This window comes from Spinacia oleracea, chromosome 5 (assembly GCF_020520425.1).
Source record: "Spinacia oleracea cultivar Varoflay chromosome 5, BTI_SOV_V1, whole genome shotgun sequence".
Lineage (NCBI taxonomy): Eukaryota > Viridiplantae > Streptophyta > Magnoliopsida > Caryophyllales > Amaranthaceae > Spinacia > Spinacia oleracea.
The window spans coordinates 4,796,711-4,815,439 of record NC_079491.1 but is presented as its reverse complement, the minus strand read 5'-3'; the positions used below and the strand labels follow the sequence as shown (position 1 = coordinate 4,815,439).

Sequence of the window (18,729 nt, the reverse complement as noted above, 5' to 3'; positions counted from 1 at the left end):
ACGAACTTTGCATTATTGTTATTTTTCATAAAAAGTTACGATTTTTATTTTCGAAAAACAACGGTTTTTACGATTTAATAAAATTAACGACAATCCAATTTCGTAAAATATTAAATCAAGGCTATCATTATTCAAATTTTAAGAACGAACGAATCAACCAAAAATTTGAACTTTATATATAATAAAATCCAAAACTTTAAATCGTTCTTTAAACATTTAAATTTCAGATTTTAATAATTAGGTTTAAGTGCGATTAAAATTAACGAAACCATTCAAAATTTTAATCTAATAATTTTTAAAGTTATCCGCTGACCCATGAAATTATATTCCCTTTCCCAATTAACCGAATTATTAGATCTAAATTATTTAAAAAATCAATTAAGGATCTAAATTTTTACGAATTTGGGGAAAGCGAAATTAGGTTTTATTCTTATCGGAGAAATCTGAAATTTTTACCATAGATCAAGAATATACCCAACAACATCGTGTCAAAATTTCAAGAATTTCCGAGTTGTTTAGGTTGACCTTTTAATTAAATTAATTTCCGACACTTTTAATTTTTATTAAATAATTAACAAAAACGCCCAAAAAACGACACTTCGAGGCATGTTTTTGCAATTCCGTTCTCATGAGTTGGTCTTAGAAAATCGTTTTCAATCAGATTAGGGTCAGAAAAGTCGAAAAATCGAATCTTTTTTATTTCAGAACTGCTTACGCGATTAATCCAATAATCGAATAAAATTTCCGAAAAAATCAACAAAAATTCTAAAAAATTCGACAGCAGCAAAAACAATTAAATCATGCTAAAACATGCTTTGAATACATAAGGCTCATGATACCATTGTAGTGGAATACAGTTAAACATAATAACATGTGCAGAAACAATCCCCAAAGCCAGGAAACATGTATAAAGCACAGATTAAGCATAAGCGTGTTTTCCCTAGTAATATGTCAACGAACACGAACTTAGAACTCCACTTGTCGTTCCTCTACTTGGTTCACCGACACGATCAGATCCGTCTTGATAACCGTAGCTTAGACAATTAATCAAGAGTGTTTTCTTTTGGGAAGAACTCAGTTTGGAGGCACAAAGAGAGAATTAGGTTTCTCTGAGTGTCTAGGGTAAGAGAGTAGTGATTAGATTGTGTATGGAAAACATAGTGTGTAGGTTATAACAATAACCTAACTAACCGGCCAAGCCAAAAGGCCATGACCGGCCAGCAAGCCCACGCGACACACGACAAGCGAGCATGCAACCAGCTGGGCCATGGGCCGCGCGCTGCTGCTGCTGCGTTGTCGCCTTTAGCCCGCGCGCGCACACGCAGCCGCTCGGCTTTGGGCCAGCGCTAATGTGCTTATGTTGCTGCGCACCATGCACCCATGGGCCTTGAATGCTTCGTGCATTCGGCTCGTGGGCTGCTCTTCGTATTCGCGACTAATATCGTTCCGGATATTATTTATCGTTTCGTATACGACGACTCACCGTCGTACGATACGATTTATTCGTTTCGCCCAGCTTACGAATATTCGCGATACGATATACGATTCCGATGCAAGGTCGTATCGTATAATACGTTTTCCAAAACTAATTCCCGAAAAGCTATTAAATGAATTTTCGATTCATTTAATCCGGTGATCTGTTACGTGCCATTGGTGTGACCTTGTAGGTTCAGTCAAGAGTAAGTTGTGAGCTTAATATTCATTAGAACTCACTGATCTGAATCATTGCTCCAGCTAGCTGTTCCGATCACTTGATCTCACTACATTAATTGTTCGCAATTTATGTGAACCTTGGTATTAGACTTAATGCACCTTGGGTGAAGGACATATTTCCTTCACATTTGGAGTACAAGATTTTTCAAGATTAAGGGGGAGTGTTAAAATGTTAATCTAGAAAAATCTAAATCAATAATGTACTATACAAAAATCTAGTGTAAAATGTGTAGAAAAATCTAGCTAAAGTATTGTCTAGAATTTACTTAAGAAATATCTAGTTAAGAAAAATCTAGATAAATGACAAGGGTAGAAAAGTCTAGAAAATAGGACACAACCACTATAAATATGTTGTATGTGCATAAGTTGAGGAGTGAGCCAATCAAGAGAGCTCCCACAAAATATGAAGGGTAGAAACAAGAGTTCTACCAAAGCAAATATTGTTGTACAATTTAAATTTTATCAATGCAATTTTGTTATATAATTGAGGTCCATCAAAACTTCCGCGTGCGTCCCCTGTTGCTGAAATTCCCGGCACCGACAATGAAATGGATGATGGAATTGAATTATTCTTGGTGATATGAATCTTGGAGGTGAGAGAGTGTAGGAAGTTTTGGTTGTGAGATGGGAGATGGGGTTGGGCGAAGTTGAAGCGAATGGCGGAAGTCAGGGTGGCGGATATTGTAACCAGGAAAGAGAAAAAGAAGATCGAGGTGGTGGAAGCCATGGAAGCATTTTGTCCGCAAGAAATTCTGGTTTTAAAAAAAAAAAATCTTGGTTGGCAAGAAATTCTGAGTTTGCTGAGTTTGTAAGATTAGTCCTCTGCCCTCATATATTTATAGATGATTTTACAATTTTGTACCTATTGTATATTTTTTAATCTAAACCCTTCATTTTTACTATTAAACCTTTACCCTTCATTTTATTGACTTAAGTAGAATTTAGTTTCAAAGAAAATAGCATAATCGTATTAGTTTGAACTTTAAATCCAAAATTTGTGACACTATTAGTTTCTGCATAAGTTGAAATTTTAATTAAAACAATTATTTCTCTTTCCCTCAAAAAACAGGTATATATACGTATATTCTTAAATATATGTTCTACGCCTATATCTTTCTGATTTGGACGTGATTTTGACATATTGGTTATGATCTAGACGTGACATGGACATGTGAGTTCGGATATGATGTGGACAAATTAGTTCTAATCTAGACACATGGATTTTGATTGACATATGATGTAGACAAACTTGTTCTGATATGGGCATGATCTCGACTTATCGAGTAGGATCTAGACATATTGATTTTGATATGGACATTATTTGGATAGATCGATTAAACTTTATCTGGACATGATATAGAAGATCGGTTCTGATCTGGACATGATATATATGGACAAATCAATATTCATCTAGACATAAAATGAAGATATTTGACATGATCTGAACATGATCTACACATATATATTGGTTATGACATGGCCATGATTGGACAGATCGGTTCTGATGTGAACATTATCTAGCCAGATCGAATCTGATCTAGACATGATCTGGACAATTCGTTTATGATCTTGACTTATCGGTTTTGATCTAGACAAATCCATTATAATCTAACCTATACATGATATAGACATATCAGGTTCTAATTTGGACAAATTGGTTATGTGAATATGAATATTTTGTTAACTTTGTTTGTATTATAGTAGTATAAAAGAAATTAATAAAAAAATAAAAATAATAATAATAAATAATAAATAATAATAATAATAATTTGATTTGATCCTATTTTTTTATTGTTTGCGCTGGTTTTGATCTACCATGATGATTAAGATTCGATTGACAATACATTGTTTTATTTCATTACTAAATCTAAGGTTCCATGCTTGACTTAAGGCGTGTTCGAAAACATCGTTTGAGGTAGCGGGTAGCGTTTTAATCTAGTTAAGACGCTATTTGTAAAATTGGTAAGTGTTTGACAATGTAGCAGTTTAGGTAGTGTTTGGGTAGCTTTTGTCAAACGTTAAAATTAGTAGCTTTTATGGTAGCGGGTAGCTTTTCACAATTTTATAATAAAGTTTTAAACAATATTCTACCTTTTATTTTATTTTAGAATACCAACCGCTACTTTACCGAACACATATATCAGTTAGCCGCTACTTTGACAGTTAACTGTGACCCGCTACCATTCACCGCCACCCGCTACTCGAACCGCTACCCACTACTCAACCGCTAACCTCTACCCACTACCCGCTACCGCTAATTTTGCCAAACATGACCTTAGTGCACTTTTCATTAAAATGACTTGCTGGACTTATTTATTAATTGGGAAATCAAATGGAAGAAGACGAAGAAAAAAAGTGAAAAGAGGAAAAATGTGGTCAAATAGTCAAAGAATAGAAATTAAGAAAAAAAGTTGTTATCAAAAATTGTTACTCAAATATATAAATTTGGGCATTAAATTTTTATGCGACTTTTCTCATTTTTAGTTGTTTTAGAGTTATAAGTTGTATCGTTAGAGTGATAGATTAAACTTAGCATTAACATATAATGGGTCATGGGTTCAAGGATGGGTAGCAACATGTTTTTTTTTTTTTTTTTTGTGAAGACACACTAAACAATCATGTGTGCGTAAGACGTGACGCTATCATGTCACTTGCCAAATCATCGTGACACGTGAAGAGATGTCATGGATTGCCTTGGAGATTTAATAATATATATAGATATAGATAGATATGGAAGCTTGATATAGAGATCATATAAACAAATAAAATACTCATTCAATAAAATTTAGACTATATTATTTATACTCAACTCAGTATAAGTAATAAATCACAATACAGTTACAGAAATTCACATATATATTAAACAACCAAATGACACATAAACATAAATGACCAATCAATATAAAAAAATTATTTCTTTGATAGAAATTAGGTTGCATTAATAAAATCATAAAATACTATTAATTCAGCAAAGTCATTTACCAACTACTATAAATTACGTTACGTCATTATTAGAGCATGCTATTTTATCTTAGACGTATAACACCAATTTAATTATCTAACATCAATGAGAAAGCATTATTTATCACATACTCCCTCCGCTTCGAAATAATGGGGATAATTTACCGTTTCACGTTTGTGAATGTAAATATACGGACATTAATATCAGTAATTTTTTATTCGTAAAAATTATAAAAAGTTGATATTCCAAAAGTACATATCGAGACGAATCAAAAAAGAATTCACACAACTATATTTTTCCTTACCCATGAATTATAAATGATAGTCAAATTGAAATTGTGAATAATGTCAAAAATTTAATTGTCCCTATTATTTCGAAACGGATGAGTAAATGTGTACATCCTTGTTTAATTTCATAACTACAAACTTCATGTTTATTGACATTTTCATTATACATCGTATTTTGTAATTGTTTTTATCTAATGATATGCATTTTTTGTTGGAAGGATAATGATATGCATTATTATAATACCCCCTCCGTCTCTTTTTGTTCTTTACGTTTTCCTTTTTGAGTGTTTCAAAATGTTCTTTACATTTCCTTTTATATTATCACATAAATGATTTAATATTCTATCAAAATTTGTACTCAATTATTATTTTACCCAATTAAATCAATTGAGTCATTTAATCCCTCACACTTTCCCATAAAGTCATTAACTTTTTCTCATTTTCCCAATATCAGAATTTTGATAAGAGCGAAAACATTATAAATAAACGTAATTTTTCTCGTTTAAATGAAAAACTTAAAAGAATCTCAATGCACATTAATTAGTCGTTAAAACGCGTGTAAAATACCAAACGTAAAAAACAAAAGAGACGGAACGAGTAGCATTTTAATGTTATAAAAGTCAGGATACACACGGGTTCGTTTTTTCGCATATCTGATATATGTGGAAACACACATATCAACTAAAAGACAAATAGCTAAAAGACAAAAAGAGAAGTACCATTTATGTATAAAAAGTACCATTCTGTAAAAAAAAGTACCATTTGTGTTTAGAAAAGTACCATTTAATTATTTTTTTGTCATTTTTCCTATTTTGTCTTTTGTTCTGATATGTATTTCCCAATACATATCTGATATGTATTTGTACTTCCTCGGATACACACTAGTACACTAGTATTTAATATACGGAGTACACGTGTTGTCAACTTAAGAGGGAGAAAACAATAATTTTTGGCGCTATATTTAGTCAACGGAGGTATTGAACCAATCGGAATAAAACGGCGTCGTCAGTCGATTTTGGAATATCCTTCTCCTCTTCCCATAAAAATCCCCCCAATTCGTCCAGGGGTTGCCGGCGTAGATTGGTTGGCTCCTTGTGTTGAAAAAGCTTTGATAATGCATAAAAGCAAGCCATTACAGGCCGATTTGGAGGGGTTTGAGAAGCTCAAAGCTCTATTAGAAGAGAGTGACCAGTGTACTGTTTGGAATTGGCTGTTTTAGGTTTTTGGTACACAAAGGTGTGGAACAAACCATTGAAATGCCCTCTGTGGCACAAGTTCAAGCAGGAATCACCAGAATTACTATCATGAATGAAATGGAGGCTGAAGTCAAGGAAGGTAAACTTTTGTAGTTAATTTTCAGAGAAAATTCTATCTTTTGAAGTGTAACAGAATTCAATCTTGCTAACGTACTGTTCTTGTTGATCATAACTCATCTAGAGAATGTAAGGGAGGACAGCGGAACTCACACCGTGTCCGTGTCTACGGCTTATATAACCTCAGTAAATCAGGTATTAAAATGAACTGCAGTGTTCTTAGCCTTTTTGTTATGATCATATATCCTTTTCACTACAAGACCTCTAGCTAGCTCAATATAGCCATTATGTTTGTTCATTTTTGACAGAGGGGTAGAAGTGATAAATTGGAAGTAAAATTCGAAGGATTCGATATAAGGTCTGATTTACTCCCAATTTTGCAAAACATATGGTCAATACATGGAAACATAGTGGAGAATAGCATCATCCGCAATGGTGACTTGATTGCCAAGGCATTAGAGTCATTAGCAAATGTGATACTTATTCTGAAGGGTAACTCTGTCAGATCATTGAATGATTGCCAAATCGATTATTTGAGCGCTACATTGTCTGACCTGAGTTGTATTCGTTTCAAAGTAGACTGGCTTGTTCCTTGTGTTGAAAAGACTATAGAACTGCACAAGAGTAAGCCATTGTTGTATTCTCTGAACAAGCTTGGCCAAACCAGATCACAAGCTGCAGAAAGAAGATTGAAGCTTCTTGGAGAGTTGGACGAACTTGATAAATTGGAGAAAACTTTGCAAGAAGATATGGAAAATGTTTCAAGGAAGCTTCCTTTTAATGGAGATGTAGATTTGGACCAAATTCTTGGAGGGGGATTGCCATGAATTCTTGGTTACTAGTTTGTACTTCTATGTATCAATGTATGATGTATCTGATATGGCATTGTTCCATTGCTTTATTTATTTATATGTGCAGAGGATTGGAAGGCCTAGGTGTTTTACTTTCTGTTCCAATCCCTTATTTTGGTTGTATATTGTATTTCTTATTTTATTTAATGGTCTTGAGATCATGTTGCCACTTGCCACTTGCCAATGCACAATTTTAAGGTCAGTATCTCTAGCTTTTTAATTAGTAAAATTGTACACTGCGCACAGAATTGTGACATACAAAATTAATTGCGTACAAGTGTAACGAACAATGTGGATGGAGGGTGTATAATAAATGATTTTAAATCGCAAATGTACTTTTAAATTGAAATTTTCCTTTGAAAACTGTAAAAATGTGTTTTTAACACGGTTGTGTGTAAAGTTACATCTTACATACAAATCTGGTGCAAATGCCGATTCTTTCCCTCTCTCCTCTCTCTCCTCCAAACCCAAGTCTTCATTGGTAATTTTTTAGGGGCTTTAATCGGTTTTTACCAGTGTTCTTTCCTTAATTTAATTTTGTTTTTGTAGGTCTAATAACGAATCTTCTGATGACGTTTATCCCTTGAAAGACAAGGCTTTTTCTCCTTTCTTTTCGAAACGTTTTCTGAAATACTTTCGTTTTGGTGTCGAGTTGAGAGGTGTTGGTTGTGTATTTCGTGGTGGAAATTGTGTTATTTCTATGATGTATGTACTTTGAAGATCAAGATCAATACGGGATACGAAGCAGATTCAGTTTTCAAGATGACTATAATGTTTGTAACGAAATCCTTCATACACCCAAAAAAATGCTTTAACATTGAAGTTATATCAGGACTACACATATACCATGATTTCAGAGTCGTTCTTCAACATTTGCTCATTTAGTTATTTGCAAAAAAACAATTTGTTGGAAATTTTATTCTTGTTCTTGTTTAGGGAAAACTTTGATCATAAATGCCCTATGACTCTATTTTGATGAAAAATTTTCTTACCCGTCAAAATTTTTTTACCGAATACACTTTCTATTATGTGAGATACACACGAATTAGAGGTGATCAATTGCGGGTTTGGATGGGTACGGGCCGGGCCTAAACTTATTTTTTTGTCCAATGGGCCTAGAATGGAATAGCCAAGCCCTTTTTGCAGGCTTAACTTCTTATCTGTACCCATCTATTAAACGGGTGGGGCTTTCCCGCGGGCTAATGGGCCAACTTTTTTTAATTTTTTTTACTGAATATAATTAATTTATTTTATGTTTATTGTTTGATTTTTTGTTTCACTTAAATCATCTCTAAATTTCTAAATTCCATCTTATAAAACAAAGTGTAAAATTAAAAACGTGGGATATTCTTGTAAGAATGTGAGAAAGAATAAAGTTATTTATCTTAAATAGATACGTTGATAATGAAAGTCAAAAGTTTTATCCACTAAAAGGTCAAGACTACAAAGATTTTCTATTACTCGCAAAAATTAAAAAAATACAAGTATAACCGACTAATTACTTTTTGTTACATATTTTTAATAAACGGGCCGAACAGGCTAGCCGCGACAAATATTATCTTGTTCATATCCGCCCATTAACATTAACGGGCCGAACTTAGGCCACCTAAATTTTTATTTTATTTTTCAAAATTATTATCCTAGCCACTATTTAAACGTCCGGATTGACCGGGCTTAGCGGGCCGTCCCGAATGCAACTCCTAGTTTATGACTCTGGACGCAGTAAAAGATACTTCCTCCGTCTTTTAATACTCGCAACGTTTGTTAGTTTCACGCATGCCAATGCACAACTTTGATCATTTATATCTTAAATTCTCTTTATGCAAAAATTATAAAAAGTTGATATTTTGAAAATACATATTGAGACGAATCTAACAAGATCCCACATGACTATGTTTATAAAAAGCAATAAGAATAGTCAAATTAGATTATATGAATAGTGGCAAAAGTCCAAACGTTGCGAGTATTAAAAGACTAAGGAAGTACGCGTTACTGAATAAAAGTCAACGTGCATTTGGCATTTTGACCCTCCAAATTTCCATTCACTTTGGCGCGTGGTTTATTTACCTTTCACAGCCTTCTCTCTCCAATTAGTCAATTACCCTCTTTCTTCCTGTTGTTTTCAACTAATAGTAAAACCCTAACTCCTGTTTCTCGAGGAAGAAGATTGGAGATGGAGATACAGAGTAGTCAGCGTCATTGTGTGAGCTGGTCCGATCTACCAACCAACGTAGTTCAATTGATCGCCTACTTCCTCAGATTAAGATGCAAAGATGTGCAAAGTTTCCGAGGGGTTTGCACGAAATGGTGGCGCGCCACCCACATTTCAGCCTTGTTACCCCGCCGTATTTCCTCGGTACACTCAACGATCTTCTCCTCCTCTGTCTCTCTCCTCCGTCCACTTAATAGCCCTAATTCACCCGCCTGGATGGTTCTCTCTGTGGAGGCTACCGGCGGCGCCACCCAATTGTTCAACCCTATCTCCAGAACTCGAATCCCTAATTTCCCAGATAATTTCGATTTATCCCGTTATAAGTCTACTCCACTAGCCAAAGAATACCACATCGTCGCCGGTGACGACCATGGTGACGATTTCTTCCATTTTCGTTCTTTTGTGTATGACAAAGTGGTGATTTTCTTTGATCGATGTATTGCTAACACCCGCAACTGCATTCTAGTGGCTTTATCAAGGGGTAAAGTGTTCAGAGCACTGCCATTTCATCTCTCCCCGTATTTCAGTAAGGCGTTTAATCACAATCACAAGAAGATTATAGTTATCAATGATATTACACGGTACAAGGGGAAGACCTACGCTTTAGATAATCAAGGTGCACTTCTCTCATACAGGAAGTATGAAAGATTTGATTTCGATGAACTTCGGTTAAATTGTCCTAAAAGCAAACTACGGAAGCGGTTTGTGGTAATGCGATCACCCTCTGATGAAAATCTCTACATTGTTGTAGCTATGAATGGACGTGTTCAAGGGCCAGCAGGGTCAATTAAAATGCATTTTAAAGTTTACAAGCTGTGTAATACAGATGGTTTTAGTTGTTGGACTGAGGTTAAGAGTTTTGGGGTTGGTGATCAGGTGTTGTTTGTCTTCAAACATCACTCTTTTTTTGTTCCTGCTGCTGAATTCCATGGTTGTCAACTCAGGAACTGTATTGTGTTCTCAGATGATGCTTTCACTCAGTTATATTTAGCTAAATCTGTACAGTTAGCTAAATATAAGGTTGCAGTTTTCGAATTAGGTGGAGAATATCTTTACAGTCTGCCTATTGAATGTTATCCTGGTTTCCCTGTGATGTTGTGGTCTCCCCCACCTTGGGTTCTGCAGAATGCACCATCTCCTTAGCCATCTCAATCTCAAAGGTAAGGGTTGCCAAATTTATGTTCCAATTATTTTATCTTGTTCAGTTACCATATATTCGAGATTGTATCAATTTATGTGTTTTCATAGATCATTAAAAACCATGCCATCAGTCTAATCTAGTTAGAAAATCTTCAAATTAATCCTTGTATATCCAGTTAGGAAAACTTAAAATTTCCCCCTTTGATATACCAAGAGCATTAATTAGAACCATGCCTCTAAACTAAATTCTTATTCTTTGTGGGTAAGCATTATTTTGTGCCCTATAATTGTTGTAAATCATATTTACTCTGCTTACCAGTTGCAAGGCAGGGCACAATATCGTTGTGGTATTGTGGTGGACTTGTGAGTTCTTTCTTGCTTGTTTTTATGCTATATTCTGTGATTTCAAATGGCTTCTTTGGAACTTGAATGATCAAATGCTTACAATAGAATATCTAATAAGTGGGTTCTTACTACATTCCCTGTCCACCCCTTTTTTTTAACCAATACTGATCCTGACTCCATAAGTACTCGATTAGAATGTCATTTTTCGCCACTTTATGCATTCCTCCTTTATCTCCCTTGGCACGCTTCTTCGATCTTTTGATGTCTATAACTTTTCTTACAAATTTCTATTGTTAAAATTCAAGGATTGCAATGGAGGTTTTTTGTAAGGTTTTATTTGGAAGCTTGTACTTCAGTATTATGTGTTAGGACTTAGGATGGGATAGATGGGTGTTCTTTTTGTTTGTTAGCATTGGACATGCTTGGTTTAAATGGTTTTTATATCAATTACTAACAGATACAAAATAACATTTCTAATTGATGTACTTGCATACCTTCCAAGTCATTGAGTATTGAAATCAGTCCAGACAAAAAGGTCGATGGTTCAAAAGCAAATGCAAAATGTGGATTACTATATAAAGCAATTGGATTTTGTTTCCGGGACAGGCCACTCTCACTGGACGTGTAGGAAATGTTCCTTATATGATGTCAAGTAGAAATCTTTTTTCTTATGCTAAATTTCACGCCATGTTCGTGCTTAAATTTGGACTTATGTGGTGTTTATTTGTAGAAGTGAGGCTAACGAAGATGAAAAGTTGCAATATGATTCCAGTAATGAAGCATCTTCGCAAGAGGAAGCATCCTCTGCTGCCTCTGAAGCTGAATGCCAGGAACAAACCACTGAGGTTATTTCAACCAATGCTGCTCAAGCACAAACTACAAGATCTCCTGTCATAAATGATATGGAGCAATCTCAATCTCATAGGTATGTAATTTGTAGTAGTATTAAACATCAATGATCTTCTATTCCTGTTATCCCTGTTATTTTAACATGTACAGTTCCGCATTTTGAGATTGTTTCCACATTTGAAAGCCTTATAGAGTTCTGTTTTCTATTTGAAGTAGAAAGTACTAATGTTGCACTTGTAAAATGTGTTCTATGTTGCACTGAAACGAAATGCCAGAAACAAGTAAACACAAATACAATTTTAGGTTTTAGGAAAGGTGGATACTTTCAAATTGAAATGCAGAGGAACTTCCGGGATGATAATATTACTGATCTTTTAATAAAACAAGTATTGTTGTTTGGATTTGTGGTGAAATGGGCAGTTTCTGTTGAAAAATCACGGGCATTATTGTTCATCTATTCAATATTCATAAATTATGTGTTGTGATGGTTAGGCATTGCTTTTGCATTAGGGCCTCACTTGGCACACGTCAGTTTGTTGTTTAAACATGCAATGCAGGAATTTAAGCAGATTTCTAACACTTCTAGAACTTCAACAAGCTGCCTTAAAAACTATAGACATAAGGACTTTGCAGGGTCTTCACTTCACTACAGGCATCTTTAAACACTTTCCTATCTCCTTTTAGCCGTATGGCATACACAGCTTCACGCCTTCACTCAAGCACATTCCATAGGCCGTGCCAGTCATATTAGTTTTCGTGCAGGCTTATCTCCTTCCAGGATATCTTAGTAATGGATGGAAGGACATTTCACTGACCTCACTGTATATGTAGAATATTTAGAATACCCTTCCATATTTTCGTTGAACAATTACATTGAAATTAAAGATGTTGCAATGACTCCCACGCAGACCCACATAGTTCACATTGCAGATCAGACTCAAAGTTTATCACCATCCTATCATTAGTGGTTAGCCTATTCAGTACAGCTAAGCATATGATAAGGACACTCTTTGGAGTTGGGACTAGCTGAATTAAGGACACGCAGACTTGTAAGCCACGTTGAGCAGTGAGCCAGTGAAAAGTCCTCTGCTCCCTAGATTTTTTTTTTGACATCAGATCTAGATTTTTCTTGAATGCCCATGATAAGCCATCAGGATACTCGTAGTCCAAATATCTCCTTTCTTGTTTAGTATTCATGCAATCAGTTGATCTAAAGTTTATCTTGCTTCATAGCTACAGACCAAAACAACTTTCAAACATCAGACTTGTTCCAATATGGGAAAAAATTATCTTTCTATTTAGTAATCTTGTTTGTCTATACAGAGTATATCATCGAGATTAAATCAAGGTATGGGTGTTCTTATTTCAAAACCGTCTCCTTGTTTAATAATAAATATAAAAAATACTCCTAGATATACCAAGATGGCAAGATTATTTGACCAATGCCACTAGTCCAATCTTGGAAACAAATTTATCATTCCTCGGGGGTTTAATTTCTATGTACTAATCAACATTATTTTGTTCCCCTGTAATGACTAATGATTGTAAAACAGAATTATTTTGCTTGCCAGTTGTATGGTAGGGTAGAATATGCATTGTGTAGTGGTTGTGATTTTTTCTTGGCATTCTTGCTAGTTTTTATGGCATATTCAGTGGTTCTTGCCTTCTTGGGGCTTCTTGATTAGGAATACAAACATTGCTTTCCCCTTAGTTTAAAATACCTAGGTATTTGAATTATCAAATGCTACAAATTTTCAAGCATAACTTTTGCCCGTGAAATAGTCAACTAATTTGTGAACTTATTTTTATCCTTAGATATTGTTTTGCTTGAACTTAGCTTATATGAACTATTTGTGAATGGTGCAAAAGCAAATGTAAAATGCGTACTACTACGTGAAGCAATTGGATTTTGATTTCGGGACAGGCCACTCACTTTGTCATGCAAGAAATTTTCTTTAATGATGCCAAGTAGAAATCTTCTTCTATATTTCACCCCATGGTTGTGATTAAATTTGGACTTTTGTGGTGTTTGTTTGTGAAGTGAGGCTGAAGAGGATGAAATGATACACTCTGATTCCAATAATGAAGATAGAGCATCTTTGCAAGAGGAGGCGTCCTCTGCTGCTTCTGACCCTGAATGCGAGGATGAAATGATACAATCTGATTCCTTTAATGAAGACAGTGCATCTTCGCAAGAGGTACAAACCACTGAGATTTCAACCAATGCCGCTCAAGCACAAACTACAAGATCTCCACCTGCCATGACTGATATGGAGCAGTCTCAATCTCACAGGTATGCGATCTTTTAGTAATATTAATCATCAATGATTTTCTATTCCTGATATTTTAACATGCACAGTTTTTCCTCATTTTGAGATTGTTTCTACACTTGAAAGCCTTGTGGTTTTCTATTTGGAGTAGAAGTACTAATGTTACACTTGTAAAATGTGATATATGTTGCCCGGAAATGGAATGTGAAAACTTAGAAATGAAAACAAGTAAATACAAATTCAAATTTAGGTTTTAGGAAATGTGGAAACTTTCAAATTGAAATGCATAGGAACTCACGGATGATACTATTACTGATCTTTTAATGAACAAGTATGGATTGGATTTTGTGGTTAAAATGGGCAGTTGGTGTTTGAAAAATTCATGGGCGCATGCTGTTATTTTTATTATTGTTAATCTATACATAAATAATGTGTTGCGATGGTCTGGCATGTTTTTATACTTGTAAAGTTATACAACTTATATGAACTTATTTAACCTTATACGAAGTACTTGTTAAAATAGGTTGAGGAGAACAGTGCCTTTGTTATCTAGATGGGTTACTGTCTTATAGAGTAATTCTTGATCTGTGTTTTTATTCCAAAACTGCCTCCTAGTCTGGTCTGCCTATGGGATATACCAAGAACATCAAAGAAATGACACCTATAATCTCAGAATTAGACTTAGTAAATTATTATTGTTATTTTTTTAAATGTCAGTAAACTACATGCCTGGATAATCTGAAGAAGAGTACTTAAATTAATTTAGACTTATGTGATGTTTGTATGTGAAGTGAGCACGAGAAAGATGAAGGGGTACAATCTTTGCAAAAGGAGGTAGCCCTTGCCTCATTTGGATCTGGATGCAGGGAACAAACCACTAAGATTTTTGCTATCACAGCAGCTCAATCAGAAACTACAAGATCTCCTTCTCTCGTGATCGATAAGGAGCATGTTGCAGTTGAAGGTAACTATTGGATTAGTTTCAGATACTTTTTTTTTGGTAGTGAAGGGCAGACTGACTAGATAAAATTAAAGCAAATAATACAAGAGTTCAAAGATAAGTTCGCTACTAGTGAGAGCCATTTACGTTACAGACCCATTTTCTCTATTACACTTGTGAAGTTCTTCTTCATTCATTCAAAGGTCTACAAAATATATCAGGGTTCCGTAATATGATAAAACCATTAAGTTCTGTGTTTTCTTCCCTAGCTCTTTTTACCATGAACTCTGCCAGTTGGTTTGTTCTCCTACCCTCGTACCAAAGGTGCATCCTTGAAAAGGCTTGCTTCAGTTCCCTGCAACCAAGTACAATGTTAGCTAAGTCATCCCCCAAGTTTTCTTTTTGGGTAATCAGATGTACAGCTTGCTTGCAATCCGAGGCCACTATAATATGGTCCCATCCTTCCTCCTTGCGACTTTTAGGCTCAATCTGATGCCATACAATTCTGCCACCATTGCTGATGGAGTGATCCGCTTTTGAGTTGCACCTGCAATCCAGTTTTCATGCTCATCTCTAGCTACAATAACTACCCCTGCTACCCAAGGTTCACTTTCCCAAGAGGACAACCAATTAACCAAGTTACTAGTAAGGGGACAAGCAGGCCCACGGTTTGCAGGGCACGGTTGATTTGTCAACCACTCCCTAGCCGCATCACTACTAAGCTTCAAACACGTATCTACTTTCATATTTTCTCTCAAACACCCACTCATTTCTTCTCTTCCATATGTACCACGTAACAAAGGGAAACCTAACACACCAAGGCATGGACTCATGGACAGAAGAGTTCTCCGAATTTCCCACCAACCATTCATGGTTAGTAACAAAGGTTAGGGTTGATTTTTGTGAGATTTTGTCCCACACCTCCTTAGCTCTCAGCTTCTCACACAGTGAAGAAGAATATGGATTGCTGACTCGTTTACTCCCGGACAGAAAGGGCATGCAGGGGAGGGGGTTATATTCTTATTTGCCACGTTCAAGTTTGAAGGTAACCTGTTTTTCTTTCCAGCACTGCCACATAAAGAAACGTATTTTTGGGAGAGTTTGCGCTTTCCAAACCGAAGAGATTTTGACATCCTCATTGAAGTTGTTTGTAAAAAGGTCAGAGGAAGCTTTTTTGAACAAGAATTTCCCTTTGTGAACAAATTTAGAGATAGAAAGATCTTGGCAATGGAGCAAGGGAATGTGCGAAGTCATAATTTGGCGGATAACAGTTGGAGGTAGAGTAAGGCTTAGAGGAGGAAGGTTCCAACTAGAGTGGCTAATACAATCTTTCACAGTAAGAAGCATGTCTGTCTGGGATAAGGGACCCTCCACTTGAGACCGTAAAGACCTAAAATCAGCGCATGCAATTGTCCTCCCAAAAAGAAATTGTTGCTCCATCCCCAATTACCCATTTCGAAGAACTCTTGAAAATCCTCCCAAACTTTCCCTAATTCTTTCCACATAAAAAATTCCTTTTTGAAGCTAGTTGGGATGGCTCTTCTTACAATATTTTTATATCGCATAATTTTAGAGGCCAAGTTTTCTGAGAAGTTCACAATTTTCCAACACATCTTCAAAAACATCAACCTATTTGTGTGCTCCAAATTTCTAATTCCCAATCCTCCAGCCCAAGTAGGTTTGCAGATGGATTCCTAGGAAATAAGATGAGGGGTGGAAGTGGGCGATTCCCAAAGAAAATTGGCAGCAATGGAATTCTTTGTAAATTTGGGAGGCAGGACATATAGTAGGAAGGAATAGAGGCAAGGGAAGATTTAATGAGGCAGCCCAAACCCCTACCCTCTTTAGAGAGAAAAATTGTTTTCCAGGCTGGTAGTTTACCCCTCACGTTATCAACTATAAAGGCCAACTGGTTTTATTTGGTTTTTTGTGAAGAAGGGGGAAGCCAAGGTACGTGCACAGATCTGGAGTGGACTTGCAGTTAAGCTTATCCTTAAAAGTGGTGATGATGGCAGGATGAGTATTCGGAGGAAAAACAAGCTTACTTTTTTCAAAGTTTTAGTCTGACCTGACACATTACCAAATAAATCAAGGGTATTGATCATTGACTCAAGGGTTCCCTTATTTGCCTCACCAAATAAAATAAGGTCATCCGCAAAAAGGAGGTGGGATATGGAAAGGGCCCCCCTCCCCAATGTAAAAGGTGTCCAAAAACCTTCTTCGCACTCTTGATGGATAAGCTTGGATAGCCATTCCATACACAAGGTGAAAATGTAAGGGGAGAGAGGATCCCCTTGCCTTATTCCCCGTGAAGGAAGAAAGTTTGGGGAAGGCTTACCATTGATTATTATGGAGGAGGAGGAAGTGGACAGACAGTTCATGACTAACTTCACAGAATCCTCATCAAAACCCATATTAATCATGCAATTTCTTATGAAATCCCACTCCAATTTATCATAAGCCTTCTCTAAGTCAATTTTAAAGGCAAACCACCCTTTTTTCCCCTTTCGACCCTTCATGGCATGAACAATTTCCGATGCAACAATCATGTTGGTGTCAGTTCCTCTATTGGGAATGAAAGCATTACATCTTTTTCTGGTAGAATATGGATTTTTAATGGTGTAAGCCTCGTAATTCATGCTGAAGATTGTTTCGGTGTTTCCTTCAGGTGGTGTCACTTTTTTTGTGGTACAATTTGGATTTTACTTATCAGCTTTCTAATATTGGGATAACTATTTGCTGACTAGCTTTTGAGACACGGAACTTAGAGGAACTACGCCAAGGTGGTTTTGTACACAAAGTCGTTGAACAAGCCATTGAGATGCCCTCTATGGCTGAAGCCCGAGTAGAAATCACAAGAACTCCTACCATGAATGAAATGGTGTCTGAAGTCAAGGAAGGTAAACTTTTGTAATTAGTTGTCATTTAAACAATTCAACTTTTTGAAGTGTAAGCTTTTCTTAGTCTTCTGACTGTTCTTGTTGATCATAACTCATCCAGATAATTTAAGGGAGGAAAGCAGAACTCACGCCGTGTCTCGGGCTTGTATAATCTCAGCAAATCAGGTACTAAACTGAATTGCACACTTGTCTAAACCTTTTCATATCCTTTTACAACAATACCTAGCTCAATTTGTCCATTATGTTCCATCTTTTACAGAGCAACAGAAGTGATAACTTGACAGTAAAATTTGAAGGATTTGATATAAGGTCTAGTTTAGTCCCAGTATTGCAAAACGTGTGGTCCAGACATGGAAACATAGTGGAAAATAGCATCATCCGTAGTGGTGACTTGATTGCCAAGGCGTTAGAGTCATTGGCAAATGTGATACTCATTCTGGAGGGCAATTCGGTCAGATCATTGAATGATTGCCAAGTCGATAAGTTGGGCTCTACATTATCCGACCTGAGATGTTTCCATTTCAAAGTAGACTGGCTTGTTCCTTGTGTGGAAAACGCTATAGAACTGCACAAACTTGGCCAAATCCGGGCACAAACTGCGGAAAAAAGATTGAAGCTTCTTGAAGAGTTAGCCTTTCAAATTTGGAAGCTTCCTTTTAACGGAAATGTAGATTTGGACCAACTTCTAGGAGGGGGATTGCCGTGAACTGTGTGGTTAATGGTTTGTACTTCTATAGTTCTATGTATCTAGTATATATGTACTGCTTTTTGTAACTGATATGGCCTTGTTCCAATGCTTTATTGTATTTATCTATGTGCAGAGGCTTGGAGGATGTTAAAACTTTTGCTGAATTTCTGGATTATGTTAGTATCAACAACTGCTTTCAAGTAATCAAGGTTTTTATTAATTCTTTTTTTGTTTTTTTGCATGTGATCATATTTTAATC

General features: G+C 35.8%; 2 protein-coding genes across 5 annotated transcripts; both read left to right on the top strand.

Annotated features, from left to right (window-relative positions):
• The first annotated feature begins 5,976 nt into the window (after positions 1–5,976).
• Positions 5,977–7,317, top strand: LOC130462024 (uncharacterized). Its single transcript, XM_056830353.1, has 3 exons — positions 5,977–6,297; positions 6,400–6,470; positions 6,584–7,317. The coding sequence occupies exons 1-3, from the start codon at positions 6,219–6,221 to the stop codon at positions 7,100–7,102; spliced, it is 669 nt and encodes a 222-aa protein (XP_056686331.1). The 5' UTR covers positions 5,977–6,218; the 3' UTR covers positions 7,103–7,317.
• A 1,885-nt stretch (positions 7,318–9,202) lies between these two features.
• On the top strand, positions 9,203–18,674 carry LOC130461187 (uncharacterized). 4 transcript variants are annotated; one of them, XM_056829178.1, is made up of 8 exons: positions 9,208–10,498; positions 11,554–11,748; positions 13,714–13,965; positions 14,734–14,906; positions 17,630–17,782; positions 17,883–17,947; positions 18,042–18,503; positions 18,604–18,674. In XM_056829178.1, exons 2-7 carry the CDS (start codon positions 11,726–11,728, stop codon positions 18,486–18,488), a joined length of 1,113 nt encoding a protein of 370 aa, XP_056685156.1. In that variant the 5' UTR covers positions 9,208–10,498; positions 11,554–11,725; the 3' UTR covers positions 18,489–18,503; positions 18,604–18,674. The 4 variants fall into 4 exon arrangements, with proteins under 4 accessions (XP_056685154.1, XP_056685153.1, XP_056685156.1 ...); XM_056829177.1 differs by having other exon boundaries at positions 9,209–10,498; positions 18,042–18,674; XM_056829176.1 differs by lacking the exons at positions 13,714–13,965; positions 14,734–14,906; positions 17,630–17,782; ... (1 more) ...; positions 18,042–18,503; positions 18,604–18,674 and having other exon boundaries at positions 9,203–10,498; positions 11,557–11,715.
• The last annotated feature ends 55 nt before the right edge of the window (positions 18,675–18,729 follow it).